This window comes from Monomorium pharaonis, chromosome 7, assembly GCF_013373865.1.
Source record: "Monomorium pharaonis isolate MP-MQ-018 chromosome 7, ASM1337386v2, whole genome shotgun sequence".
In the NCBI taxonomy this organism is placed as follows: Eukaryota; Metazoa; Arthropoda; class Insecta; order Hymenoptera; family Formicidae; genus Monomorium; species Monomorium pharaonis.
In genome coordinates, this window is record NC_050473.1 from 20,310,786 (window position 1) to 20,338,544 (window position 27,759).

The 27,759-nt window shown below is 53.6% G+C and overlaps 3 protein-coding genes and 3 non-coding genes across 10 annotated transcripts in view; all 6 read left to right on the forward strand.

The window, feature by feature from the left end:
* LOC118646756 lies at positions 1–27,471 on the forward strand. The gene is made up of 2 exons (XM_036290353.1): positions 1–6,314; positions 22,120–27,471. Exons 1-2 carry the CDS (start codon positions 1,704–1,706, stop codon positions 22,744–22,746), a joined length of 5,238 nt encoding a protein of 1,745 aa, XP_036146246.1. The 5' UTR covers positions 1–1,703; the 3' UTR covers positions 22,747–27,471.
* The window catches only part of LOC105834973 (neurexin-1), a 421,734-nt gene that overhangs the window by 357,437 nt on the left and 36,538 nt on the right, over positions 1–27,759 (forward strand). The gene's annotated exons all lie outside the window — the stretch shown is intronic.
* On the forward strand, positions 501–685 carry LOC118646781. Its single transcript, XR_004964220.1, has one exon. It is a non-coding gene; the product is annotated as a U2 spliceosomal RNA (small nuclear RNA).
* Positions 7,281–12,964, forward strand: LOC105832882 (serine/arginine repetitive matrix protein 2). The gene has a single exon (XM_012674191.3). The coding sequence runs from the start codon at positions 8,957–8,959 to the stop codon at positions 12,941–12,943; it is 3,987 nt and encodes a 1,328-aa protein (XP_012529645.3). The 5' UTR covers positions 7,281–8,956; the 3' UTR covers positions 12,944–12,964.
* Positions 7,753–7,934, forward strand: LOC118646784. Its single transcript, XR_004964222.1, has one exon. It is a non-coding gene; the product is annotated as a U2 spliceosomal RNA (small nuclear RNA).
* LOC118646780 lies at positions 14,985–15,166 on the forward strand. Its single transcript, XR_004964219.1, has one exon. It is a non-coding gene; the product is annotated as a U2 spliceosomal RNA (small nuclear RNA).

The following is a 27,759-nucleotide window of genomic DNA, read 5'->3' on the forward strand; positions in this document are numbered from 1 at the left end:
TATTTGACATTTTCTTTTTTATTCTATTTATTACTCTTTAATTTTTATTTTTCTTTATTTTTACCTATTTATTCTCTCTTAACTTTTATTTTCTTGTTTGTGGGGCCCTGAATATCCGTGTATGAATGTCGCGAAAACTATATTGTATTTTAGCGGGTATGAATGCCGCGTTTTGACTACTCTTAATTTTAACTATTTGTTTATTGCCGCGCGCGCGTACCCCTGGGATTTTTATTATTTCCGACGACCACTATCTGTGATACTCCCAGGGGACGCCCACATAATTGTGATAACGTATCCCCCCAGCACGCGAGCTGGGGGGATGAAAATATATGTGATACTTTACGCGGGCTGGGGGAAGCGTCCCCCAGCCCCTAATTAGTCATGCCCACTGGCAGGGGGGGCCATTGTCCCCTGCCCATAAAGTATTTTAAGCATGCGCGCGGCCTAGCCCGCTCATTTCTGTACCTGCCCCAGGGGGGATTTGTTCCCCCTGGGGACTATCTTTTGTTTAAAATAAAGAGCGAGTTAATCTGTTCTTATCAGCTTAATATCTGATACAGTCCCCATAGGGGACTCAGAATATTAAACTGATTTTTGCAACCAGGCGGGGTTCCGGGGCTTGCTCCGACCCTACCGCGGGTCGACTCGGCATTGCAGTGCCGTCGAGTTCGGCCCAATAAGTATTATCAAATACATACAAGGCGAGCCTGGCGCCTCTCTAGATCTAATAGTAAAAACGTCCAAGTGTAGTAATATTCTGGGTCCCCCAACATACCTGCGGGTACGGCACTGGAAATATCCTAAGTCCCGCTGCCGGCTGCCGTAGTAATATAAATTCACTTATTATAACGTGCACTGCACGAAAATTATAACATCTGTTGGCTTGGCACATGGCAATACTCGCCATGTGCCATAGAGTATAGCATAGACGGCGGCCGCGCACCGGGCTTAAGCCGGACCCGCACAGTGGGTATGTTCAATAGCTCGGAGATTAGTATATAAGTTCGAGTGTGTGTGTCGCGTCGCGTCTTTGCCGAGGAGCGATTCCGACCAAGTATACGCGCCGCTCTAACTTAGAACCGGGAACGCACTAAAGTTCGTTCATAAATATTAGGCTCCGTTCACCGGACAAGTTCCCGGTATACATATCGCGAGTGCCGAAAAATTTACAAGTACCGCGAGTGGACAAGCGACCAGGAGACGAAGCAGAAGATCGCCCAGGGACCGTTGGACCCGACATTGGTAAGTAATATTGCTATTACTACTTTGGTGGTGGGCCGGCACTCAGTGGTCGGTGCGAAAGTGAAGCCGCGCAGGACGAGAGTCCGGCGCAGTCCCCCTCCTCCCCGGCACGTGAGTTGCCAATTCCCGGGAGGAACGAGCGGCGCCTGTCGGCGTTCTCTCGTCGCGTCGCCGTCGGTGCGCGGGTACGTTCGTACTCTTCCGCGCCGTCGACGTGCGTGGCGTGGGCGCGTCGCCCGGCGGCGCTCTTAATTTTAAATAGTGCGCGCACGGCGGGAGCGCCGTTGGCCCTCTCGTCGACCAACCAGCGCGCGCGCCGGGCTCTCTTCCGGCGAGGCGGATTCGCTCCGTCACTGCGTGTCGAGAGGCTATTGGACTTGTCCAATAGTCTCTCCAAAGATCGAGCGGGCCCTTAATAGCAAGGAATAAATTTAATTAAATAATTAAAAGTAATAGCAATGTCGGGTCCAGCGGAATTTGTTTTTGAATATCCCCTGCCTCCAGAATGGAACAATCGCGCTCGCTGCCCCCGGTGTTGGGCAGCGAGGGAGGCAGGGAGTCACAAGGAAAGCGTGACGGGCGACTTCTGCGACATGGCGCACCTCGCGAAACATATGAAAAAGAAACACGCGGGGGATACAATTTTATATAAATGCGCTTACTGTAATTTCAGGGGGACGACTAAATACCCCCTGAAAGATGTAAAAATTCATCTAGAAAAACACCATAAATCCCCCGCTGCGGGTGCGCCATGTCCGAGCACTCGCGATAGCGATAGGAGATCCGGCGAGTCATGCGGTACGGGCGTGCGTACTCGTGCATCGGGCGCGTGCGCGGGACCATCGGGGGCGGCCAGGGGGGTGCGAAACACTGCCCCACGCGACCTGCGGCAACCCGGGTTGCCCTTCGTGCCTACCCCGCCGCCACAAACATCAACGACGGCCACAAGGAGAAGCGCGACACCGACATCCGTCGCGGCAGAGTCCCCCTCGTATGCGGCAGTGACTGCGGGCAATACTAGGCCACGGACAACCCCGCCAACGACGATCGGAGCCCGCAGATCCACTGCCGCCAAAAGCGCCGCGCCAATAGCCACAACATCGGCGAGGACCGCCGCGATGACAACATCAACGAGGTGTACAGTGTTGTCCAACGAGAAAGTAAATATGCCCATCAATAAAAAGACTGCCGCACAACCGTCAACCTCGCGGGCCGGTGCCAACTCTAATAAAATCAACACCCGGCCCGCCAGTGCGGCAGTTAGCCCGCCAATCGCGGCAAGATCGGCACGCGCTCCCTCCCAACCCCCGCAGCGAAAAACATCAGCTGCGGGGGCAGGAGGAGCGCCCACCACCACCCGTCGGAGCGGGGAGGGAGCTCCAAGGAAATCGCCGCTCGAGAGGCCAATCGCGTCAAGAACGCGTCGAGCGGCGAGCGTGCCGATCGAGAAGAGCGAGCCCAGGAGAAATGCAGCCAGACCGGGACGCGTCCCCCCGCACCCTCCCGCCGAGGAAATTTCCATCCATTCCTCGGACGGGGAGGGCACGCCAAGGAACATCGGCGGCGCGGGGGCGACTGGGAAATCAACGAGAAAGCTGCCCGACAAGACTCCGCCGTCCACCAGCCAAGGCGGAGCCGTGACAAGGACGAGGAGTCGGGCGGCCAGCGTCCCGGTCGAGAACAGCGCCCTGGAGAGTCGGCGGGCTGCTCTGGACCGGACATCGTCCAGAGCGATGGGCAGTGCGGCGTCGCGCAGCACGGGGGTGTCGACGAGGAGGACCCCGGCAAAGCAACCCCCCGTGCGGCCCCCCAGCCTGTCGCCGAACACCAGCGACAGACCAACGGGGGGCCCCAGCGAGAGAATTCCATCTCTCTCGCCCGCGACGTCGCTACCGACAACGCTGACCACCTGCACGGTGACGACGACGACGTGCGGGAGTCCAGTGATGTCCACTGGACTGCCCGCAGGGGGTAGGCACATTTCACCGCGCTTACCCCCCCTCCCGACCATCGCGGAGGCGTCACCGTGCGCGGCGGTCATGATGAGGACTCCCCCTAAACAACGACCATCAGCGCCACCTAGGAGGGAGTCCCCGGAAGAAAGGAAGAGCGCGGCGCCACCTACAACACCGGGAAGTGAGGGGGACGAGGATAGTGCATGGAGGGTACACCTGGGGAGAAGAGCGGGGAGAAGGCGCCTCCCCCCGACCCCCCCCTCTGACTCCGAGTCCCCGTTGGCCGTGCGCGCGCGTACCCCGCCGAGTGCGTCGTCAAAAGCGTCGGCGAGCTCTCGCGAAAACGCCAGCCATCGCGAGAGCCTTAACTTATCGGATTTTAATAATAACGCAATCACGGCTACCTCCACCCAATCCGTCCCACCACCTACGACGGAGGCGGAAAGCTGTCGCGAGACATCGCCGGACCGTGAGGAGGCAGACAACCGGGAACGTACTGCACAGGTAGGTGCCGTACACCCGAATGCTCCCGTAAATGTCCGCGGTGTAATGGGTCGGCGGCGTGCGGCCGCGCCACCCAGCGTGCCACCTCGTGAGGAAGGTGGCGCACCTCCGGCCCCTGTCTGTCGTCACGGGGGTCGGGGGCGGCGCGACGGTCGGCGGCGTGTCGACGTTCCGGCCGGCCGGCCGCCGCGGGATCACCCGGCGCCTGCGACTGTCGCAAGGCAGCGTAGGCGTGAGCGGGTGGCTGCCCGCGACGCGCTGGTCGGGCGTGCGGAGGCCGTCGCTACGATTGCGGACCTGGAGACTGTCGCGGTCTCGGTCGCGGCATTTTTCGGGGAGGAAGCAGCGGAAAGGACCGGACGTGCCGCTCCCGGCGCCCAAGACCGCCCAACTCGGTCGCGGAACGCGGGGGCGCGTCGGGGGGCGAGGGGAGGTGAGTCTCTACGGAGAGAGGGCGCCGATAGCGCGGGGCCAGCACCGGCTCGCCCCGCAGCGTCGGGAGAAGCACGCGGGGACTGGGTGTGTGAGGCCAAGCGCATTCAGGCGCTGTACAGGGCGAACCGTCGGAAGGCGGTTCGAGAGGTGCTCCAGGGTCCTGCCGAGTCGTGCCAAGTGCCGATTCGACGGGTCCAGGAGTACTTCGAACAACTATACTCCGGCCACCGGGAGAACCTGGCCGGCGCCGGGGTGCGCGAGGCCAATCACACTGACCCCTCGGACGTGGCGGGGGAGTTTTCCTATCTCCTGAATCCCTTCACGCAGCGAGAGGTGGACCGTCGGCTCCGGCGTATGAACAACTCTGCGCCGGGTCCCGACGGTGTCTCCTACAAGGACCTGCGTGGAGCGGATCCGGGAGCTGGGCTCCTCAGCGCAGTGTTTAATGCGTGTCTGCGTCTCGAGGCGGTTCCCGCGTCCTGGAAGACCTCCAACACTCTTCTTATTCACAAGAAGGGTGACCAGAACGTGTTGGAGAATTGGCGCCCTCTCGCCTTGGGGGACACTGTCCCTAAGCTCTTCGCCGCGCTCTTGGCCGACCGTCTGACCGACTGGTCGATCGACCACGGCCGGCTTAGTCCCGCTCAAAAGGGCTTCCTGCGGGACGAGGGGTGCTACGAGCACAACTTCGTCCTTCAGGAGGTCCTGAACGATGCGCGGAGGACCCGGAGGCAAGCGGTCGTCGCGTGGCTGGACCTGTCCAATGCGTTTGGATCGATCCCGCACGAGACGATCCGTCATGCGCTAACTGGAGCGGGTGTCCCACGGGGTCTCATAGCGATATGGGACTCCATGTACGATGGTTGCACGACGCGGGTGCGTGCCGCCGACGGATTCACCGCGCCCATCCGCATTCGCTCGGGCGTCAAGCAGGGTTGTCCGCTAAGCCCTATTGTCTTTAATATCGCCATCGACTCGGTGTTGCGTGCAACTACCGAGTTCGATGACGGCTATCGGCTCCACGGCCACCGGTGGAGCACATTGGCCTACGCGGATGACATTGCACTCCTGTCATCGACGCCCGAGGGAATGCGGAGACTGCTTAATGCAGTGGAGAGGGAGGCAGCGTCGGTAGGATTGCGGTTCAACCCTGCCAAATGTGCCACCCTGCACATCGGTGCGGGCAATGGCGGCAGGGTCCTGCCGACGTCATTCCGGATCCAGGGCCAACCGATGCGTCCGCTGTTAGAGGGTGAATCCTACGAACATCTCGGGGTTCCAACGGGATTCTCCGTCGACCAGACGCCCTACGCCACTGTCGGGGACATCGTCTCTGACCTCCAGGCGGTCGACCGTTCCCTCCTCGCTCCGTGGCAGAAATTTGATGTAATGGCGACGTTCATCCTGCCACGTTTGGACTTTCTGCTGCGGGGAGCCAGGGTTTTGAAGCGTCCTCTCACGGCCGTCGACAAGACCATCCGTCGATACGCGAAATCCTGGATGAATCTCCCTCAACGAGCGAGTGCGGAGGGCGTCTACATGCCACCCAAATGGGGGGGGTGTGGACTCCTGCCGCTCTCAGATCTCGCCGATGTCTTGTCCATCGCCCACGTTTTCCGTATGCTTACGGTGCGTGACGCGGCGGTCAGGACGTTGGCGTGGGAATCGTTGAGGGGAGTGGTTCATCGCAGGATCGGCCACGTCCCTAGTTGCGAGGATATCGCCAGTTTCCTCTCCGGCTCACTGGAGGGGAACCTGAGGGACGGAGGGGAGGCTTCGCTCTGGTCGAGGGCGCGGAACGCCGCAAGGAGACAGTCGGAGAGGCTGTTGCTGCGATGGCGGTGGGTCGAGGAGACGGAGGAGATGATCTTGGAATGCCGAGGTCCCAGAGGAGCGGCGATTAAGATCCCGCCTGGAGCGCGCGACCAGGTCGTGGGTCGGTTGCGCTCAGCTGTAGCAGAGCACTACGCGAGCACTCTGCTCGCTAAGAAGGACCAGGGAAAGGTCTTCGAGGTGTCGTCGCGGTGCCGAGTGAGCAATCACTTCATCCGCGGCGGCAGCTTCACTCGCTTCGCCGACTGGCGCTTTATTCACAAGGCCCGTCTAGACGTTTTACCCCTCAACGGCGCGCGGCGTTGGGGGGAAGGAGACAAGCGCTGTCGGCGATGCGGTGAGGTATCGGAGACACTTCCCCACGTGCTCTGCCACTGCGGCGTCCACTCTGCCGCAATACAGCTGAGGCACAACGCTGCATTGCACCGCCTCTGGAGGGCTTGCCGTCTACCAGGGGAAAAGCGGGTCAACCAGCGTATTGAGGGGATCGACGGGGAACTTGGGGAGCTACGACCTGATCTTGTGGTCAGGCACGAGCCCTCCAAGAGTGTCGTCATATGCGACGTGACGGTGCCCTTTGAGAACCGTTGGCAGGCTTTCGAGGACGCTCGCGCGAGGAAAATCGCCAAGTACTCGCCGCTAGCGGAGGAGCTCCAACGCAAAGGGTACCGTGTGGTCGTGACGGCCTTCGTCGTCGGTGCTCTCGGGTCATGGGATCCGAGAAACGAAGCGGTGTTGAGACTCTTACGGGTTGGCGCCCCGTACGCGTCTATGATGCGCCGTCTGATAGTCTCGGATACCATACGCTGGTCCAGGGACATCTATGTGGAGCATGTGTCCGGCATCAGGCAGTACGAGGCTCCTCCTCATGTTGAAGGGGGTGGACTCGCGACGCCGCCTCGAGCCGTTCGCCGACGCTGGCTCGCCGGAGAAATTGAACAGCGGCGCGCCGCGTAACCGTGTGAATGAATGTCGCGTAATTTAACATCGTCTTTGTCTCGGCCCCCCCTTTTTAACCGCACAGGAGGGAGCGGCCCAAAAAGCACTTTTATTTATTTATTTATTCTTTAACAAAACTAATATTAGTATTTATTTATTTGACTAGTGCATGGGGCCCCTCCTGACTAGTTTTATTTATTTATATACCTATTTATTTATTTATCTACTTATTTATTTATTTATTTCTATTTATTCTGTTTTATTCACTTATTTATTTTTATATTCTCTATTTATCTATCTATACTATTTTATCTATACTATTTTATCTATTTATTTATTCTATCCCTATTTATCTATTTATTCTATTTAATTATTTATTATACTTCTATCTTTTACCTATTTATTTCTTCTTTTTCTTAACTTTTTTCTCTCTGTTTGTGGGGCCCTGAATATCCGAGTATGAATGTCGCGAAAACTATATTGTATTTTAGCGTGTATGAATGCCGCGTTTTGACTGTTCTTAATTTTAACTACTTTTTTATTGCCGCGCGCGCGTACCCCTGGGATTTTTATTATCTTTGACGACCACTATCTGTGATACTCCCAGGGGACGCCCACATAACTGTGATAACGTATCCCCCCAGCACGCGAGCTGGGGAGATGAAAATATATGTGATATTTTGCGTGGGCTGGGGGAAGCGTCCCTCAGCCCTTAATTAGTCATTACGCCCACTGGCAGGGGGGGCTATTGTCCCCTGCCCATAAAATATTTTAAGATAGCGCGCGGCCTAGCCCGCTCATTTATGTACCTGCCCCAGGGGGGATTTGTTCCCCCTGGGGAATATCTTTTGAAAATAAAGAGCGAGTTAATCTGTTCTTATCAGCTTAATATCTGATACAGTCCCCATAGGGGACTCAGAATATTAAACTGATTTTTGCAACCAGGCGGGGTTCCGGGGCTTGCTCCGACCCTACCGCGGGTCGACTCGGCATTGCAGTGCCGTCGAGTTCGGCCCAATAAATGTATTAAAATACATTCGCGAAGGCGAGCCTGGCGCCTCTTAGAATAAAGACTAAACACGTCCAAGTGTAGTAATATTCTGAGTCCCTGAACATACCTGCGGGTCTGGAGCACGTAAAATCTCTAAGTCCCGTTGCCGGCTGCCGTATTATAATAAATTTACTTATATTCACTGTGCACTGCACAAAGTATAACATCTGGTAGTATGGCACATGGCAATGTACTCGCCATGTGCCATAGAGTATAGTATAGACGGCGGCCGCGCACCGGGCTTAAGCCGGACCCGCACCGGCGGGTGTGTTCATTAGCTCAGAGCTTAGTCAGTAAGTTCGAGTGTGTGTGTCGCGTCGCGTCTTTGCCGAGGAGCGATTTCGTCTAGTAACACGCGCCGCTTTAACTTATAACCGGGAACGAATTAATAGTAGTTCACAAGCATTAGGCTCCGTTCACCGGACAAGTTCCCGGTATATATATCGCGAGTGCTGTAAAAGTTAAAGTACCGCGAGTGAAACAAGTGTTAGGAGACGAGGCAGAAGATCGCCCAGGGACCGTTGGACCCGACATTGGTAAGTACATTGCTATCTACTTTGGTGGTGGGCCGGCACTCAGTGGCCGGTGCGAAAGTGAAGCCGCGCAGGACGAGAGTCCGGCGCAGTCCCCCTCCTCCCCGGCACGTGAGTTGCCAATTCCCGGGAGGAACGAGCGGCGCCTGTCGGCGTTCTCTCGTTGCGTCGTCGCGCGGTGCGCGGGTACGTTCGTACTCTTCCGCATCGTCGACGTGCGTGGCGTGGGCGCGTCGCCCGGCGGCGCTCTCAATTTCAAATAGTGCGCGCACGGCGGGAGCACCGATTGGTTCTCTCGTCGACCAACCAGCGCGCGCGCCGGGCTCTCTTCCGGCGAGGCGGATTCGCCCCGTCACTGCGTGTCGAGAGGCTATTGGACTTGTCCAGTAGTCTCTCCAAAGATCGAGCGGGCCCTTAATAGCAAAAAACAAAATTAAAATTAATTTAATAAAGTAATAGCAATGTCGGGTCCAACGGAGTTCGTATTCGAATATCCCCTGCCTCCAGAATGGAACGATCGCGCTCGCTGCCCCCGGTGTTGGGCAGCGAGGGAGGCAGGGAGTCACAAAGAGAGCGTGACGGGCGACTTCTGCGACATGGCGCATCTCGCAAAGCATTTAAAGAAAAAACATCCGGGGGATACAATTATATATAAATGCGCATTTTGTAATTTCAGGGGGACGTCTAAATACCCCCTGAAAGATGTTAAACTACATATTGAGAAACGCCACAAATCCCCCGCTGCGAATGCGCCATGTCCGAGCACTCGCGATAACGATAGGAGATCCGGCGAGTCAAGCGGTACGGGCGTGCGTACTCGTGCGACGGGCGCGTGCGCGGGACCATCGGGGGCGGCCAGGGGGGTGCGAAATACTGCCCCACGCGACCTGCGGCAACCCGGGTTGCCCTTCGTGCCTACCCCGCCGCCACAAACATCTAGGGCGGCCACTAGGACGAGTGCGACACCACCGCCAGTCGCAACAGAGTCCCCCTCTTACGCGGCAGTGACTGCGGGCAGCACACGGCCACGGACAACCCCGCCAACAACAATAGGTACCCGCAGATCCACTGCCGCCAAAAGCGCCGCGCCAATAGCCACAACATCGGCGAGGACCGCCGCAACGACAACATCGACGAGGTGTACAGTGTTGTCGAACGAAAGAGTAAGTATGCCCATCAACAGGAAAACTGCCGCACAACCGTCAACCTCGCGGGCCGGTGCCAACTCTAATAAAATCAACACCCGGCCCGCCAGTGCGGCAGTTAGCCCGCCAATCGCGGCAAGATCGGCACGCGCTCCCTCCCAACCCCCGCAGCGAAAAACATCAGCTGCGGGGGCAGGAGGAGCGCCCACCACCATCCGGCGGAGCGGGGAGGGAGCTCCGAGGAAATCGCCGCTCGAGAGGCCAATCGCGTCGAGGACGCGTCGAGCGGCGAGCGTGCCGATCGAGAAGAGCGAGCCAAAGAGAAGCGCAGCCAGACCGGGACGCGTCCCCCCGCACCCCCCCGCCGAGGAAACTTCCATCCATTCCTCGGACGGGGAGGGCACGCCAAGGAACATCGGCGGCGCGGGGGCGACAAGGAAATCAACCAGAAAGCTGCCCGACAGGATTCCGCCGTCCACTAGCCAAGGCGGAGCCATGACGAGGACGAGGAGTCGGGCGGCCAGCGTTCCGGTCGAGAACAGCGCCCTGGAGAGCCGGCGGGCTGCTCTGGACCGGACATCGTCCAGAGCGATGGGCAGTGCGACGTCGCGCAGCACGGGGGTGTCCACGAGGAGGACCCCGGCAAAGCAACCCCCCGTGCGGCCCCCCAGCCTGTCGCCGAACACCAGCGACAGACCAACGGGGGGCCCCAGCGAGAGTATTCCATCTCTCTCGCCCGCGACGTCGCTACCGACAACGCTGACCACCTGCACGGTGACGACGACGACGTGCGGGAGTCCAGTGATGTCCACTGGACTACCCGCAGGGGGGAGGCAAATGTCACCGCGCCTACCCCCTCTCCCGACCATCGTGGAGGCGTCACCGTGCGCGGCGGTCATGGTGAGGACTCCCCCTAAGCAACGACCATCAGCGCCACCTAGGAGGGAGTCCCCGGAAGAAAGAAAGAGCGCGGCGCCACCTACAACACCAGGAAATGAGGGGGACGAAGAGGAGGCATGGAGGGTGTGCCTGGGGAGAAGAGCGGGGAGAAGGCGCCTCCCCCCTACACCCCCGTCTGACTCCGAGTCCCCGTTGGCCGCGCGCGCGCGTACCCCGCCGAGTGCGTCGCCAAAAGCGTCGGCGAACTCTCGCGAAAACTCGAGCCATCGCGAGAGTCTAAATTTATCAGACCTAAATAATAATGAAATTACGGCTACCTCCACCCAAATCGTCTCACCACCCACGACGGAGGCGGAGAGTTGTCGCAGGACATCGCCGGACCATGAGGAGGCAGATAATCGGGAACGTACTGCACAGGTAGGTGCCGTACACCCGAATGCTCCCGTAAATGTCCGCGGTGTAATGGGTCGGCGGCGTGCAGCCGTGCCACCCAGCGTGCCACCTCGTGAGGAAGGTGGCGCACCTCCGGCCCCTGTCTGTCGTCACGGGGGTCGGGGGCGGCACGACGGTCGGCGGCGTGTCAACGTTCCGGCCGGCCAGCCGCCGCGGGATCACCCGGCGCCTGCGACTGTCGCAAGGCAGCGTAGGCGTGAGCGGGTGGCTGCCCGCGACGCGCTGGTCGGGCGTGCGGAGGCCGTCGCTACGATTGCGGACCTGGAGACTGTCGCGGTCTCGGTCGCGGCATTTTTCGGGGAGGAAGCAGCGGAAAGGACCGGACGTGCCGCTCCCGGCGCCCAAGACCGCCCAACTCGGTCGCGGAACGCGGGGGCTCGTCGGGGGGCGAGGGGAGGTGAGTCTCTGCGGAGAGAGGGCGCCGATAGCGCGGGGCCAGCACCGGCTCGCCCCGCAGCGTCGGGAGAAGCACGCGGGGACTGGGTGTGTGAGGCCAAGCGCATCCAGGCGCTGTACAGGGCGAACCGTCGGAAGGCGGTTCGAGAGGTGCTCCAGGGTCCCGCCGAGTCGTGCCAAGTGCCGATTCGACGGGTCCAGGAGTACTTCGAACAACTATACTCCGGCCACCGGGAGAACCTGGCCGGCGCCGGGGTGCGCGAGGCCAATCACACTGACCCCTCGGGCATGGCGGGGGAGTTTTCCTATCTCCTGAATCCCTTCACGCAGCGAGAGGTGGACCGTCGGCTCCGGCGTATGAACAACTCTGCGCCGGGTCCCGACGGTGTCTCCTACAGGGACCTGCGTGGAGCGGACCCGGGAGCTGGGCTCCTCAGCGCAGTGTTTAATGCGTGTCTGCGTCTCGAGGCGGTTCCCGCGTCCTGGAAGACCTCCAACACTCTTCTTATTCATAAGAAGGGTGATCAGAACGTGTTGGAGAATTGGCGCCCTCTCGCCTTGGGGGACACTGTCCCTAAGCTCTTCGCCGCGCTCTTGGCTGACCGTCTGGCCGACTGGTCGATTGACCACGGCCGGCTTAGTCCCGCTCAAAAGGGCTTCCTGCGGGACGAGGGGTGCTACGAGCACAACTTCGTCCTTCAGGAGGTCCTGAACGATGCGCGGAGGACCCGGAGGCAAGCGGTCGTCGCGTGGCTGGACCTGTCCAATGCGTTTGGATCGATCCCGCACGAGACGATCCGTCATGCGCTCACTGGAGCGGGTGTCCCACGGGGTCTCATAGCGATATGGGACTCCATGTACGATGGTTGCACGACGCGGGTGCGTGCCGCTGATGGATTCACCGCGCCCATCCGCATTCGCTCGGGCGTCAAGCAGGGTTGTCCGCTAAGCCCCATTGTTTTTAATATCGCCATCGACTCGGTGTTGCGTGCAACCACCGAGTTCGATGACGGATACAGGCTCCACGGCCACCGGTGGAGCACACTGGCTTATGCGGATGACATTGCACTCCTGTCATCGACGCCCGAGGGAATGCGGAGACTGCTGAATGCAGTGGAGAGGGAGGCAGCGTCGGTAGGACTGCGGTTCAACCCTGCCAAATGTGCCACCCTGCACATCGGTGCGGGCAATGGCGGCAGGGTCCTGCCGACGTCATTCCGGATCCAGGGCCAACCGATGCGTCCGCTGTTAGAGGGTGAATCCTACGAACATCTCGGGGTTCCAACGGGATTCTCCGTCGACCAGACGCCCTACGCCACTGTCGGGGACATCGTCTCTGACCTCCAGGCGGTCGACCGTTCCCTCCTCGCCCCGTGGCAGAAGTTTGATGTCATGGCTACCTTCATCCTGCCCCGTTTAGATTTTCTGCTGCGGGGAGCCAGGGTTTTGAAGCGTCCTCTCACGGCCGTGGACAAGACCATCCGTCGATACGCAAAGTCCTGGATGAATCTCCCTCAGCGAGCGGGTGCGGAGGGCGTCTACATGCCACCTTAATGGGGGGGGTGTGGACTTCTGCCGCTCTCAGATCTCGCTGACGTCTTGTCCATCGCCCACGTTTTCCGTATGCTTACGGTGCGTGACGCGGCGGTCAGGACGTTGGCGTGGGAATCGTTGAGGGGAGTGGTTCATCGCAGGATCGGCCACGTCCCTAGTTGCGAGGATATCGCCAGTTTCCTCTCCGGCTCGCTGGAGGGGAACCTGAGGGACGGAGGGGAGGCTTCGCTCTGGTCGAGGGCTCGGAACGCCGCAAGGAGACAGTCGGAGAGGCTGTTGCTGCGATGGCGGTGGGTCGAGGAGACGGAGGAAATGATCGTGGAATGCCGCGGTCCCAGAGGAGCGGCGATTAAGATCCCGCCTGGAGCGCGCGACCAGGTTGTGGGTCGGTTGCGCTCAGCTGTAGCAGAGCACTACGCGAGCACTCTGCTCGCTAAGAAAGACCAGGGAAAGGTCTTCGAGGTGTCGTCGCGGTGCCGAGTGAGCAATCACTTCATCCGCGGCGGCAGCTTCACTCGCTTCGCCGACTGGCGCTTCATTCATAAGGCCCGACTCGATGTTTTGCCCCTCAACGGCGCGCGGCGTTGGGGGGAAGGAGACAAGCGCTGTCGGCGGTGCGGTGAAGTATCGGAGACACTTCCCCACGTGCTCTGCCACTGCGGCGTCCACTCTGCCGCAATACAGCTGAGGCACAACGCTGCATTGCACCGCCTCTGGAGGGCTTGCCGTCTACCAGGGGAGAAGCGGGTCAACCAGCGTATTGAGGGGATCGACGGGGAACTTGGGGAGCTACGACCTGATCTTGTGGTCAGGCACGAGCCCTCCAAGTGTGTCGTCATATGCGACGTGACGGTGCCCTTTGAGAACCGTTGGCAGGCTTTCGAGGACGCTCGCGCGAGGAAAATCGCCAAGTACTCGCCGCTAGCGGAGGAGCTCCAACGCAAAGGGTACCGTGTGGTCGTGACGGCCTTCGTCGTCGGTGCTCTCGGGTCATGGGATCCGAGAAACGAAGCGGTGTTGAGACTCTTACGGGTTGGCGCCCCGTACGCGTCTATGATGCGCCGTCTGATAGTCTCGGATACCATACGTTGGTCCAGGGACATCTATGTGGAGCATGTGTCCGGCATCAGGCAGTACGAGGCTCCTCCTCATGCCGAAGGAGGTGGACTCGTGACGCCGCCTCGAGCCGTTCGCCGACGCTGGCTCGCCGAAGAGATGGAACAGCGGCGCGTCGCGTAATCGTATGAATGAATGTCGCGTAATTTAATATCGTCTTCGTCTTGGCCCCCCCTTTTTAACCGCACAGGAGGGAGCGGCCCAAAATGCACTTTATTATTTTACTCTTAACAATTAGTATTATTATTATTATTTATTTATTTTATTTGACTAGTGCATGGGGCCCCTCCTGACTGGTTTTATTTATTTATTTATTTATGTATCTATTTTGTTTTAACATCACATGACTCAACTCTTTTATTTTTATCTATTTATATTTATTTATTTATACTTTCCTATTATTTTATCTATTTATCTATTTTTATTTCTATTTATATTTACTATTTATTTATTTTTATTATTTATTTTACTCCATTTTATTTTTTTTTTCTTCTCTCTTTTAACTTTTTTCTCTCTGTTTGTGGGGCCCTGAATATCCGAGTATGAATGTCGCGAAATAAATATTGTATTTTAGCGTGTGTGAATGCCGCGTTTTGACTTTTTTTAATTTCTAAATTATATTTATCTATTGCCGCGCGCGCGTACCCCTGGGATTTTTATTATTTCCGACGACCACTATCTGTGATACTCCCAGGGGACGCCCACATAATTGTGATAACGTATCCCCCCAGCACGCGAGCTGGGGGGATGAAAATATATGTGATACTTTACGCGGGCTGGGGGAAGCGTCCCCCAGCCCCTAATTAGTCATGCCCACTGGCAGGGGGGGCCATTGTCCCCTGCCCATAAAGTATTTTAAGCATGCGCGCGGCCTAGCCCGCTCATTTCTGTACCTGCCCCAGGGGGGATTTGTTCCCCCTGGGGACTATCTTTTGACAAATAAAGAGCGAGTTATCTGTTCTTATCAGCTTAATATCTGATACAGTCCCCATAGGGGACTCAGAATATTAAACTGATTTTTGCAACCAGGCGGGGTTCCGGGGCTTGCTCCGACCCTACCGCGGGTCGACTCGGCATTGCAGTGCCGTCGAGTTCGGCCCAATAAATGTATTAAATACATACGCGAAGGCGAGCCTGGCGCCTTACTCAATTTAAGATTAAACATTACAAAGTGTAGTATTCTGAAGTCCCCGAGCATACCTGCGGGTCTGGAGCACGAAAGTCATCCTGAATTATTAATTTCTTTCTAAAGTATAGAAGAATAAGTCAAGATGACAACAAGTGGGGATATGAGTGATATATATAAGGCTAAAATTCTAAACCAAAAGAGACAGAAATTCCTTTCAGGACTTCCTGCAGAGCACCAAGGACTTCTTACTCATGGAGATAGATTCTTAATACACAATGCAAGCCTGATGTCAGCAAAGAGAACGCGAGATTTTGAGAGAATTGAGTTTCTTCCTACTGCAAATAAGAAGATCCATATAGGAGTGTTCAAAGGGAATGATGCAATGACACAGAAAATTCGAGCATCAGTACATGTTTATGCATTAGCAAACCTTTATGATCCATCTTGGATCAGAGAAACGAATCCCTTCTTAGGAGGAACTCTAGGGTCCATTATCACCATACTAGGATCTTATGTGCCATATTCTGCATTGGTTGATGCTGGGTTAGAAACTGCATTAAGTCATTGCCATATTGAAATTGAGAAAAAGGAATGGGCTAATGTCCAGGCATTGATGGATGAGACAGCGGATCTTAAAATTATATTAGCTGACAGTATGAAGACTGGGCCATTTGATGATAACCCTCAAGCTTATACTATTGTAGCTCTATCACTGTTAATATTGATAGGGAAAAACGTGAATGAAAATAATAGAGCTGGATGGTTCAGAAACAGATGGCGAGCACTTGCCAATGTAGCAAATGTAATATTTGATGTAGATAGAGTTGATCCACCCTTGCTACGACCATGCCAAGCTATCTATACATCAGCAGCAGCTAATCATCCGGTTAGGGCTTGTATATTCAGAATACTAAGATCACTTGCTAGTATTATTGATGATCAAGTGCATGTTATATTTGATAGAATAGTTCATCTCCTCCAATGGGCAGAAATGAGTCACATCTGGATGATAATGGATTATGTCTATGATCAAAATCCAGATGTGTTAAACTTTCCAGAATTACATGGTCCAGAAATAGCATCCATGTCAGTTGCAATTGAATTTCTGAAGCAATTCAATAAAGAAGACAGACCTTATCTGAAATTTCTTCTTGATCATAATGATATCAAACCTCTCCACAGTGTCAATTTTATATACTTGACGGCAGCAGCTCATGCCATATCCTCAATATCCCGAGCAAGCATGTTAAATATGAATACCAGATTTTCTGAAGGAGTGAAAGCCTTCCAAGGAAGGGTTCTTGCATATATAAATGTATTATACATATCGCGAAGGCGAGCCTGGCGCCTACCTCGAATTTAATAATAATCTATAGATAAAGTGTAGTAATATTCTGAGTCCCCGAGCATACCTGCGGGTACGGCACTGGAAAATATCCTAAGTCCGTTGCCGGCTGCCGTATTACATTAAATTCACTGTGCACTGCACGAATTTTAACAACTAGTAGTATGGCACATGGCAATATACACGCCATGTGCCATAGAGTATGACTTAGACGGCGGCCGCGCACCGGGCTTAAGCCGGACCCGCAACGCCGAGTGCGTTCAATAGCTCAGAGACTAGTTCATAAGTCCGAGTGTGTATGTCGCGTCGCGTTTCTGCCGAGGAGCGATTTCGACTAAGTACACGCGCCGCTTTAACTTAGAACCGGGAACGCATTAATTTCGGTTCATAAGTATTAGGCTTCGTTCACCGGACAAGTTCCCGGTATACATATCGCGAGTGCCGTAAAAGTTAAAGTACCGCGAGTGAACACACTGTTGGAAGACGAAGCAGAAGATCGCCCAGGGACCGTTGGACCCGACATTGGTAAGTACATTGCTATCTACTTTGGTGGTGGGCCGGCACTCAGTGGTCGGTGCGAAAGTGAAGCCGCGCAGGACGAGAGTCCGGCGCAGTCCCCCTCCTCCCCGGCACGTGAGTTGCCAACTCCCGGGAGGAACGAGCGGCGCCTGTCGGCGTTCTCTCGTCGCGTCGCCGTCGGTGCGCGGGTACGTTCGTACTCTTCCGCGCCGTCGGCGTGCGTGGCGTGGGCGCGTCGCCCGGCGGCGCTCTCAATTTTAAGTAGTGCGCGCACGGCGGGAGCGCCGATTGGCTCTCTCGTCGAACAACCAGCGCGCGCGCCGGGCTCTCTTCCGGCGAGGCGGATTCGCCCCGTCACTGCGTGTCGAGAGGCTATTGGACTTGTCCAGTAGTCTCTCCAAACAACGAGAGGGCCCTTAAATAGCAAATTAAAATTTAATTAATTGAAAGTAATAGCAATGTCGGGTCCAACGGAATTTGTTTTTGAATACCCCCTGCCTCCAGAATGGAACAATCGCGCTCGCTGCCCCCGGTGTTGGGCAGCGAGGGAGGCAGGCAGTCACAAAGAAAGCGTGACGGGCGACTTCTGCGACATGGCGCATCTTGCAAAACACATGAAAAAGAAACATGCGGGGGATACTATTTTATATAAATGCGCTTTTTGTAATTTCAGGGGGTCGAGTAGATACCCCCTGAAAGATGTTAAATTACATATAGAGAAACACCACAAATCCCCCGCTGCGGGTGCGCCATGTCCGAGCACTCGCGATAATAATAGGCAATCCGGCGAGTCAAGCGGTACGGGCGTGCGTACTCGTGCGACGGGCGCGTGCGCGGGACCATCGGGGGCGGCCAGGGGGGTGCGAAACAATGCCCCACGCGACCTGCGGCAACCCGGGTTGCCCTTCGTGCCTACCCCGCCGCCACAAACATCCAGGGCGGCCACTAGGACGAGCGCGACATCACCGCCAGTCGCAACAGAGTCCCCCTCTTACGCGGCAGTGACTGCGGGCAGCACACGGCCACGGACAACCCCGCCAACAACAATAGGTACCCGCAGACCCACTGCCGCCAAAAGCGCCGCGCCAATAGCCACAACATCGGCGAGGACCGCCGCAACGACAACATCGACGAGGTGTACAGTGTTGTCGAACGAAAGAGTGAGCATGCCCATCAATAGGAAAACTGCCGCACAACCGTCAACCTCGCGGGCCGGCGCCAACTATAACAAAACCACCACCCGGCCCGCCAGTGCGGCAGTTAGCCCGCCAATCGCGGCAAGATCGGCACGCGCTCTCTCCCAACCCCCACAGCGAAAAACATCAGCTGCGGGGGCAGGAGGAGCGCCCACCACCACCCGTCGGAGCGGGGAGGGAGCTCCGAGGAAATCGCCGCTCGAGAGGCCAATCGCGTCGAGGACGCGTCGAGCGGCGAGCGTGCCGATCGAGAAGAGCGAGCCCAGGAAAAACGCAGCCAGACCGGGACGCGTCCCTCCGCACCCCCCCGCCGAGGAAACTTCCATCCATTCCTCGGACGGGGAGGGCACGCCAAGGAACATCGGCGGCGCGGGGGCGACAAGGAAATCAACCAGAAAGCTGCCCGACAAGACTCCGCCGTCCACCAGCCAAGGCGGAGCCGTAACGAGGACGAGGAGTCGGGCAGCCAGCGTTCCGGTTGAGAACAGCGCCCTGGAGAGCCGGCGGGCTGCTCTGGACCGAACATCGTCCAGAGCGATGGGCAGTGCGGCGTCGCGCAGCACGGGGGTGTCGACGAGGAGGACCCCGGCGAAGCAACCCCCCGTGCGGCCCCCCAGCCTGTCGCCGAACACCAGCGACAGACCAACGGGGGGCCCCAGCGAGAGAATTCCATCTCTCTCGCCCGCGACGTCGCTACCGACAACGCTGACCACCTGCACGGTGACGACGACGACGTGCGGGAGTCCAGTGATGTCCACTGGACTACCCGCAGGGGGGAGGCAAATGTCACCGCGCCTACCCCCCCTCCCGACCATCGTGGAGGCGTCACCGTGCGCGGCGGTCATGCTGAGGACTCCCCCTAAGCAACGACCACCAGCGCCACCTAGGAGGGAGTCCCCGGAAGGAAGGAAGAGCGCGGCGCCATCCAGGACACCGGAGAGTGAGGGGGACGAGGATAGTGCATGGAGGGTGCACCTGGGGAGAAGAGCGGGGAGAAGGCGCCTCCCCCCTACACCCCCGTCTGACTCCGAGTCCCCGTTGGCCGCGCGCGCGCGTACCCCGCCGAGTGCGTCGTCGAAAGCGTCGGCGAACTCTCGCGAAACTGCCAGCCATCGCGAGAGTTTAAATATATCCGAAGATTTTAACAACAACGAAATAACGGCTACTTCCACCCAATCCGTCCCACCACCCACGACGGGGGCGGAAAGTTGTCGCAGGACATCGCCGGACCGTGAGGAGGCAAGCAACCGGGAAAATACTGCACAGGTAGGTGCCGTACACCCGAATGCTCCTGTAAGTGTCCGCGGTGTAATGGGTCGGCGGCGTGCAGCCGTGCCACCCAGCGTGCCACCTCGTGAGGAGGGTGGCGCACCTCCGGCCCCTGTCTGTCGTCACGGGGGTCGGGGGTGGCACGACGGTCGGCGGCGTGTCGACGTTCCGGCCGGCCAGCCGCCGCGGGATCGCCCGGCGCCTGCGACTGTCGCAAGGCAGCGTAGGCGTGAGCGGGTGGCTGCCCGCGACGCGCTGGTCGGGCGTGCGGAGGCCGTCGCTACGATTGCGGACTTGGAGACTGTCGCGGTTTCGGTCGCGGCATTCTTCGGGGAGGAAGCAGCGGAAAGGACCGGACGTGCCGCTCCCGGCGCCCAAGACCGCCCAACTCGGTCGCGGAACGCGGGAGCGCGTCGGGGGGCGAGGTGAGGTGAGTCTCTGCGGAGAGAGGGCGCCAATAGCGCGGGGCCAGCACCGGCTCGCCCCGCAGCGTCGGGAGAAGCACGCGGGGACTGGGTGTGTGAGGCCAAGCGCATCCAGGCGCTGTACAGGGCGAACCGTCGGAAGGCGGTTCGAGAGGTGCTCCAGGGTCCCGCCGAGTCATGCCAAGTGCCGATTCGACGGGTCCAGGAGTACTTCGAACAACTATACTCCGGCCACCGGGAGAACCTGGCCGGCGTCGGGGTGCGCGAGGCCAATCACACTGACCCCTCGGACGTGGCGGGGGAGTTTTCCTATCTCCTGAATCCCTTCACGCAGCGAGAGGTGGACCGTCGGCTCCGGCGTATGAACAACTCTGCGCCGGGTCCCGACGGTGTCTCCTACAAGGACCTGCGTGGAGCGGATCCGGGAGCTGGGCTCCTCAGCGCGGTGTTTAATGCGTGTCTGCGTCTCGAGGCGGTTCCCGCGTCCTGGAAGACCTCCAACACTCTTCTTATTCATAAGAAGGGTGACCAGAACGTGTTGGAGAATTGGCGCCCTCTCGCCTTGGGGGACACTGTCCCTAAGCTCTTCGCCGCGCTCTTGGCCGACCGTCTGACCGACTGGTCGATCGACCACGGCCGGCTCAGTCCCGCTCAAAAGGGCTTCCTGCGGGACGAGGGGTGCTACGAGCACAACTTCGTCCTTCAGGAGGTCCTGAACGATGCGCGGAGGACCCGGAGGCAAGCGGTCGTCGCGTGGCTGGACCTGTCCAATGCGTTTGGATCGATCCCGCACGAGACGATCCGTCATGCGCTAACTGGAGCGGGTGTCCCACGGGGTCTCATAGCGATATGGGACTCCATGTACGATGGTTGCACGACGCGGGTGCGTGCCGCCGACGGATTCACCGCGCCCATCCGCATTCGCTCGGGCGTCAAGCAGGGTTGTCCGCTAAGCCCTATTGTCTTTAATATCGCCATCGACTCGGTGTTGCGTGCAACTACCGAGTTCGATGACGGCTATCGGCTCCACGGCCACCGGTGGAGCACATTGGCTTACGCGGATGACATTGCACTCCTGTCATCGACGCCCGAGGGAATGCGGAGACTGCTTAATGCAGTGGAGAGGGAGGCAGCGTCGGTAGGATTGCGGTTCAACCCTGCCAAATGTGCCACCCTACACATCGGTGCGGGCAATGGCGGCAGGGTCCTGCCGACGTCATTCCGGATCCAGGGCCAACCGATGCGTCCGCTGTTAGAGGGTGAATCCTATGAACATCTCGGGGTTCCAACGGGATTCTCCGTCGACCAGACGCCCTACGCCACTGTCGGGGACATCGTCTCTGACCTCCAGGCGGTCGACCGTTCCCTCCTCGCCCCGTGGCAGAAGTTTGATGTCATGGCTACCTTCATCCTGCCCCGTTTAGATTTTCTGCTGCGGGGAGCCAGGGTTTTGAAGCGTCCTCTCACGGCCGTGGACAAAACCATCCGTCGATACGCGAAATCCTGGATGAATCTCCCTCAACGAGCGAGTGCGGAGGGCGTCTACATGCCACCCAAATGGGGGGGGTGTGGACTCCTGCCGCTCTCAGATCTCGCCGACGTCTTGTCCATCGCCCACGTTTTCCGTATGCTTACGGTGCGTGACGCGGCGGTCAGGACGTTGGCGTGGGAATCGTTGAGGGGAGTGGTTCATCGCAGGATCGGCCACGTCCCTAGTTGCGAGGATATCGCCAGTTTCCTTTCCGGCTCGCTGGAGGGGAACCTGAGGGACGGAGGGGAGGCTTCGCTCTGGTCGAGGGCTCGGAACGCCGCAAGGAGACAGTCGGAGAGGTTGTTGCTGCGATGGCGGTGGGTCGAGGAGACGGAGGAGATGATCTTGGAATGCCGAGGTCCCAGAGGAGCGGCGATTAAGATCCCGCCTGGAGCGCGCGACCAGGTCGTGGGTCGGTTGCGCTCAGCTGTAGCAGAGCACTACGCGAGCACTCTGCTCGCTAAGAAGGACCAGGAAAAGGTCTTCGAGGTGTCGTCGCGGTGCCGAGTGAGCAATCACTTCATCCGCGGCGGCAGCTTCACTCGCTTCGCCGACTGGCGCTTCATTCATAAGGCCCGTCTTGACGTTTTGCCCCTCAACGGCGCGCGGCGTTGGGGGGAGGGAGACAAGCGCTGTCGGCGGTGAGGTATCGGAGACACTTCCCCACGTGCTCTGCCACTGCGGCGTCCACTCTGCCGCAATACAGCTGAGGCACAACGCTGCATTGCACCGCCTCTGGAGGGCTTGCCGTCTACCAGGGGAAAAGCGGGTCAACCAGCGTATTGAGGGGATCGACGGGGAACTTGGAGGGCTACGACCTGATCTTGTGGTCAGGCACGAGCCCTCCAAGAGTGTCGTCATATGCGACGTGACGGTGCCCTTTGAGAACCGTTGGCAGGCTTTCGAGGACGCTCGCGCGAGGAAAATCGCCAAGTACTCGCCGCTAGCCGAGGAGCTCCAACGCAAGGGGTACCGTGTGGTCGTGACGGCCTTCGTCGTCGGTGCTCTCGGGTCATGGGATCCGAGAAACGAAGCGGTGCTGAGACTCTTGCGGGTTGGCGCCCCGTATGCGTCCATGATGCGCCGCTTGATCGTCTCGGATACCATACGCTGGTCTAGGGACATATACGTGGAGCATGTGTCCGGCATCAGGCAGTACGAGGCTCCTCCTCATGTTGCCGGTGGTGGAATTGTGACACCGCCTCAAGCCGTTCGCCGACGCTGGCTCGCCGGAGAAATGGAACAGCGGCGCGTCGCGTATCCGAATGTATGAATGTCGCGTAACTTAACATCGTCTTCGTCTTGGCCCCCCTTTTTTAACCGCACAGGAGGGAGCGGCCCAAAATGCACTTTTATTTATTATTCTTAAGAACAAGTAATTTTATTATTAGATTTTTCTATTTGACTAGTGCATGGGGCCCCTCCTGACTGGTTTTATCTATTTATTTATTTATTCACTTATTTATTTATTTATCTATTTATTCCGTTTTAACACCACATGACCCAATTCTCTCTTTTATTTATACACTCACTTACTTTTATCTATTTATCTATTTATTTATTTCGGTTTTATTTTTACTCTCTATTTATTGTATTTATTCTATTTTTATTTATTGTTACCTATTTATTTTGTTCTTCCTAACTTTTACTTCTCTGTTTGTGGGGCCCTGAATATCCGAGTATGAATGTCGCGAAATAAATATTGTATTTTAGCGTGTGTGAGTGCCGCGTTTTGACTTTCCAATGTTTTAATTATATTTATTGCCGCGCGCGCGTACCCCTGGGACTTTATTATCGTTGACGACCATTTTTCTGTGATATTCCCAGGGGACGCCCATATCTCTGTAATAACGTATCCCCCCAGCACGTGAGCTGAGGGGATGAAAAATATGTGATATCTTGCGCGGGCTGGGGGAAACGTCCCCCAGCTCTTAATTAGTCAATACGCCCACTGGCAGGGGGGGCATTGTCCCCTGCCCATAAAATATCTAAGACTGCGCGCGGCCTAGCCCGCTCATTTTTGTACCTGCCCCAGGGGGGATTTGTTCCCCCTGGGGACTATCTTTTGAAATAAAGAGCGAGTTAATCTGTTCTTATCAGCTTAATATCTGATACGCCTGCGCAACTTTGTCTCGGGAGTGTTTTCGAACGCAGCTTCAGTCGCACGAAAAAGGCCCAAAAGTCGCGGTGGCTGGTCTTTTTCATATAATTATTCTGTTAAATTATTCTGTTAGATACTGTAAAAATAAAAGTATGCCAAACAAAATAAAACTTAATGAAGCCTTAGTTATCGACTTAATCTTAGATTTGAAGCGCCGTGGCCTTCCCTTTAAAGGAAAGAAAGATATATTAATAAAACGCCTAACACAGGCGATAAAAGATGAAGGAGGAAATCCGAACGATTATTACATATCGCCGTATAAACGTTTAAAAGAGAATTTAGAAGTACCTTCTCAAAATAATATTGTATACATTAGAGAAGGCTTCAGCCACGTGTTTCAACTAGAGAGAAAGGAGGGATTGACCGTGGAGGAGGACAATCGAACCGAAGGCTTACTGTGACTGCCACCAAGCGGCGTGCGGTTCTCGGGAGTAAAGTGCAACCTTCTACTCTATATAAGTCGAAGAGAAACGTTTCTATCACAGGAGGGAGCGGCCCAAAATGCACTTTACTATTCTATTCTTAACAATTAGTATTTTAATTATTATTATTTATTTACTTTATTTGACTAGTGCGTGGGGCCCCTCCTGACTGGTTTTATTTATTTATTTATTTATTCCGTTTTATACATCTGACTACATCTCCGCTTTTTATTTCTACTATTTATCTATTTACTGCATTTATTTATTTATTTATTCATTTTATACACTTTAAGTATTTTATTTATTTTATTTATCCTATCTATTTTACTCCATTTATTCTACCTTTATTTTTACCCGTTTATTTTCTTTTAATTTTTATTTTCTTGTTTGTGGGGCCCTGAATATTTGACTATGAATGTCGCGAAAATTATATTGTATTTTAGCGTATATGAATGCCGCGTTTTGACTCTTTTAATTATATATACCTATTGCCGCGTGCGCGTACCCCTGGGATTTTTATTATTTTTGACGACCACTATCTGTGATATTCCCAGGGGACGCCCACACAATTGTGATAACGTATCCTCCCAGCAAGCGAGCTGGGGGGATGAAACATATGTGATATCTTGCGCGGGCTGGAGGAAGCGTCCCTCAGCTCTTAATTAGTCATTTTACTCACAATATTATATAGATGGGGCTATTATCTCCTGCCTATATAATATTTAAATTTTGCGCGCGACCTAGCCCGCTCACATTTGTTATACCCCAGTGGGGAATTGTCTCCCTGGGGAATATCTTTTGATTTTAAATAAAGAACGATTTTATCTATTTTTCAGCTTAATATTTAATCCATTCCTCATCATTGTTTTGCCCTCAAAATATTAAACTGAATTTTGTGACCAAGCGGGGTTCCGGGACTTGCTCCGATCCTACCGCAGGTCAACCCAACACTGCAGTACCGTCAAGACTGGCCCATTAAACAAGTACAAAAATAAATAATTTATAAAATGTAAAATTTGCAAAAAAATGCAAATTAAAAAAAAATTTTCCAATTTTGCCAATTAGTCTGTAGATATCGAGGTGCGTTATTTTTTTTCAAAAAAATTAAAAAGCAACAAAATATTTTATATATACACTTTATTTTAAATTACAATTGTTGGATCATAATTTAAGTTTTAATTTGGTGGTAATGTTTGATTCTTCCCTAAGAGCACAGTTTACAGAAATGTCGACTAAATGTCGACTTCTAAACAGTCGACTTCTAGAAGTTGACAGAAAGTCAACTAAATGTCGACTTCTAAAAGTTGACCGAAAGTTAGTCGACTAGTGCTCGGGAAGCGCATATATTCTATATGCAGTGTTATTACTCTATCTGTGTCATTCATTAGACGTAAAAGACTTTGTGCTTGGGCCGACAAGAAAGGATCTCGAGCCGACAAGAAAAAGAGAATCGACGTAGTTACTAATGCATCGGAAAACAAAACGTCTGCCAAATTATTTATTGAGTTATCGTAAATCGCAAATGACTTAGGAATAAGAATATCACCACCATGATTTGTTTGAAACAGGAGGTTCAGAATCACGATGATAAAGTAGCAATTAAAGTACGTCTATTTCCTGACGTTTCGATAATTCCCGAAAACTTTTCCTCATATTTGACAGGACGAGTTAAACATCTACTCATAGCTTTAAAAATATACTTCCATCCAAAATTTTCGTATTTTCGACGTGGGGCTCGATTCTGTACCGGTTACCGACAACTATCGTTGTGCAGGCTTTTTGCCATATAAAATATCTGCGCAACGACACTGATAAGTTATCAGTAGGCAGTACAGAATAGAAAGTTGACTAAAATCTGACGTTTAAAGTTGATGGAAAGTTGACTTTTTGTTATGACGGGAAGTCGACTTTTAGTCGGCGTTTTTTGGGACATTTGTCGACTTCAAGTCGACTTTAAGTCGACCTTCGTCTTTAAAAAAGTCAACTTTACTTTCAAGTCACAGTTACGGTATAGTCGACTACAAGTCGACATAAAGTCGATTTTTGGCTCTTAGGGTTTCTTCTGTACGTTATTTTTTCTTCTATATACTCTAAATCTAAGTATGTATTATTCTGTATAAAATCGTGTAGTCACTTATTACGCGTTTTATGCACGTGTAATTTAATATTGATACACATCTAAATAACCTGTATCTAAACGCATACGTGAATACACTTTTACACACTTAAATGTGTAAGAGTTACGCTTAGATTATTTGCATTTAAGTTAATTTTTATTTTCAAAGGTATAACAAATTCGTCAGTAATATACACTTCAATATCCTTGGATAATATTTATATGATTAAAATACAAAGAAAAATATACTACCCTAAGTAAGTTTAGGCTGTAAAAGTAAAACGCGGTAATTTTTTGTTCGTAATAATTATATGTTCTTATTAATTAATATTTAATACATGTAAAAATTCTAATATAATTTTAAAATAAAATGAATTTAAACGGACGCGTTTAACTGCATTTTAAGTCATTATCAACGAAAACAATTTTAAATATAAAAATATAACAAAAGAGATAACGGAGTCAAGGTATATGATGTATTTATAAACCGAGCGATCAAAAATTGTGATTCCCTCTAAAGTTCTGATTCCCGAGTGTCCATCTCAGTTGGTCCATCAAATGGATCAAACGAGTGCTCATAAATTCAACATGCTTTTACAACTGGTTTCGTTACGGAGTAATAAATTAATATGGTTATCAAACATGATTGGAAGAATTTGCAATTAATTAGTCGGATTTTTAAAAATATGAACCGACGTTATAACGTTGCGATGTCAGTCGTTTGAAAATCCAAACGTAAATGATTTATATAATTTTTTAGAATTATAAATAAATGTTATAACCATAGTTAGTAAATTAAGACATGCACGGTTTCTAATAAAAAATTCAAAAACAAATTCTGAAACACATGTGATGAAAAGAAACTGTTTTGTACATTAAAATTAATATTTTAAATAATACCCTTTGGAATTTTATTTAAAATAGTTGATAATGTTATCGTACTAATTGTACTAGTTCTTTGTGGAGTTGATAAACCATAAAGTAAAAAACGAGTTGTCGAAGACATTGATACAATTAATAGAGCTGAAGATAGTGATCTAGTTATGTTGGAAAAATTCAAGTTTGGTGTGGAAAATACGCAATAATTGATGCAAAACATAAATAATGATACAAATGCATTATAAAATTTACAATTTTTATACTTTATATGTATATTAAAATATGTATAACAAAATATAATACATTTATAATATTTTTTAAATCCATATCATTGTTTTGCCCTCAGCAGTTTTTAATAAAGTTAACCGTTTCAGCGGCAAACGAAATTTCACTGTTTGTGCCCCTGTGAGCAAAAAAAAAGTAATCGTAATTCAAAGATACTTTGTATCTAAAGGCTTTCGGGGTCGCTGATTACGAATCAGATATTAAAATTTTAAAATTCAAAATGGCAGATCTAATATGGCGGACCGAAAATAATGTAGTTTATTTGGATAAAATTCATAATACAGGGATTTTTGAATTGCTAAATTTGAGGTACAAAATTTTATTATTGGAAATAACGGATAAGTATTTATGTGTTGATATATATATATATATATATATATATATATGTATATATATATATATATACATATATATTATATATGT

Coding starts and splice junctions, on each gene's coding strand:
- LOC118646756 (XM_036290353.1), top strand. CDS start 1,704: ATGTCGGGTCCAGCGGAATTTGTTTTTGAATATCCCCTGCCTCCAGAA. Junction 6,315..22,119: donor GCTGTCGGCGATGCGGTGAG/GTATCGGAGACA, acceptor GTCGGCGGTGAG/GTATCGGAGACACTTCCCCA.
- LOC105832882 (XM_012674191.3), top strand. CDS start 8,957: ATGTCGGGTCCAACGGAGTTCGTATTCGAATATCCCCTGCCTCCAGAA.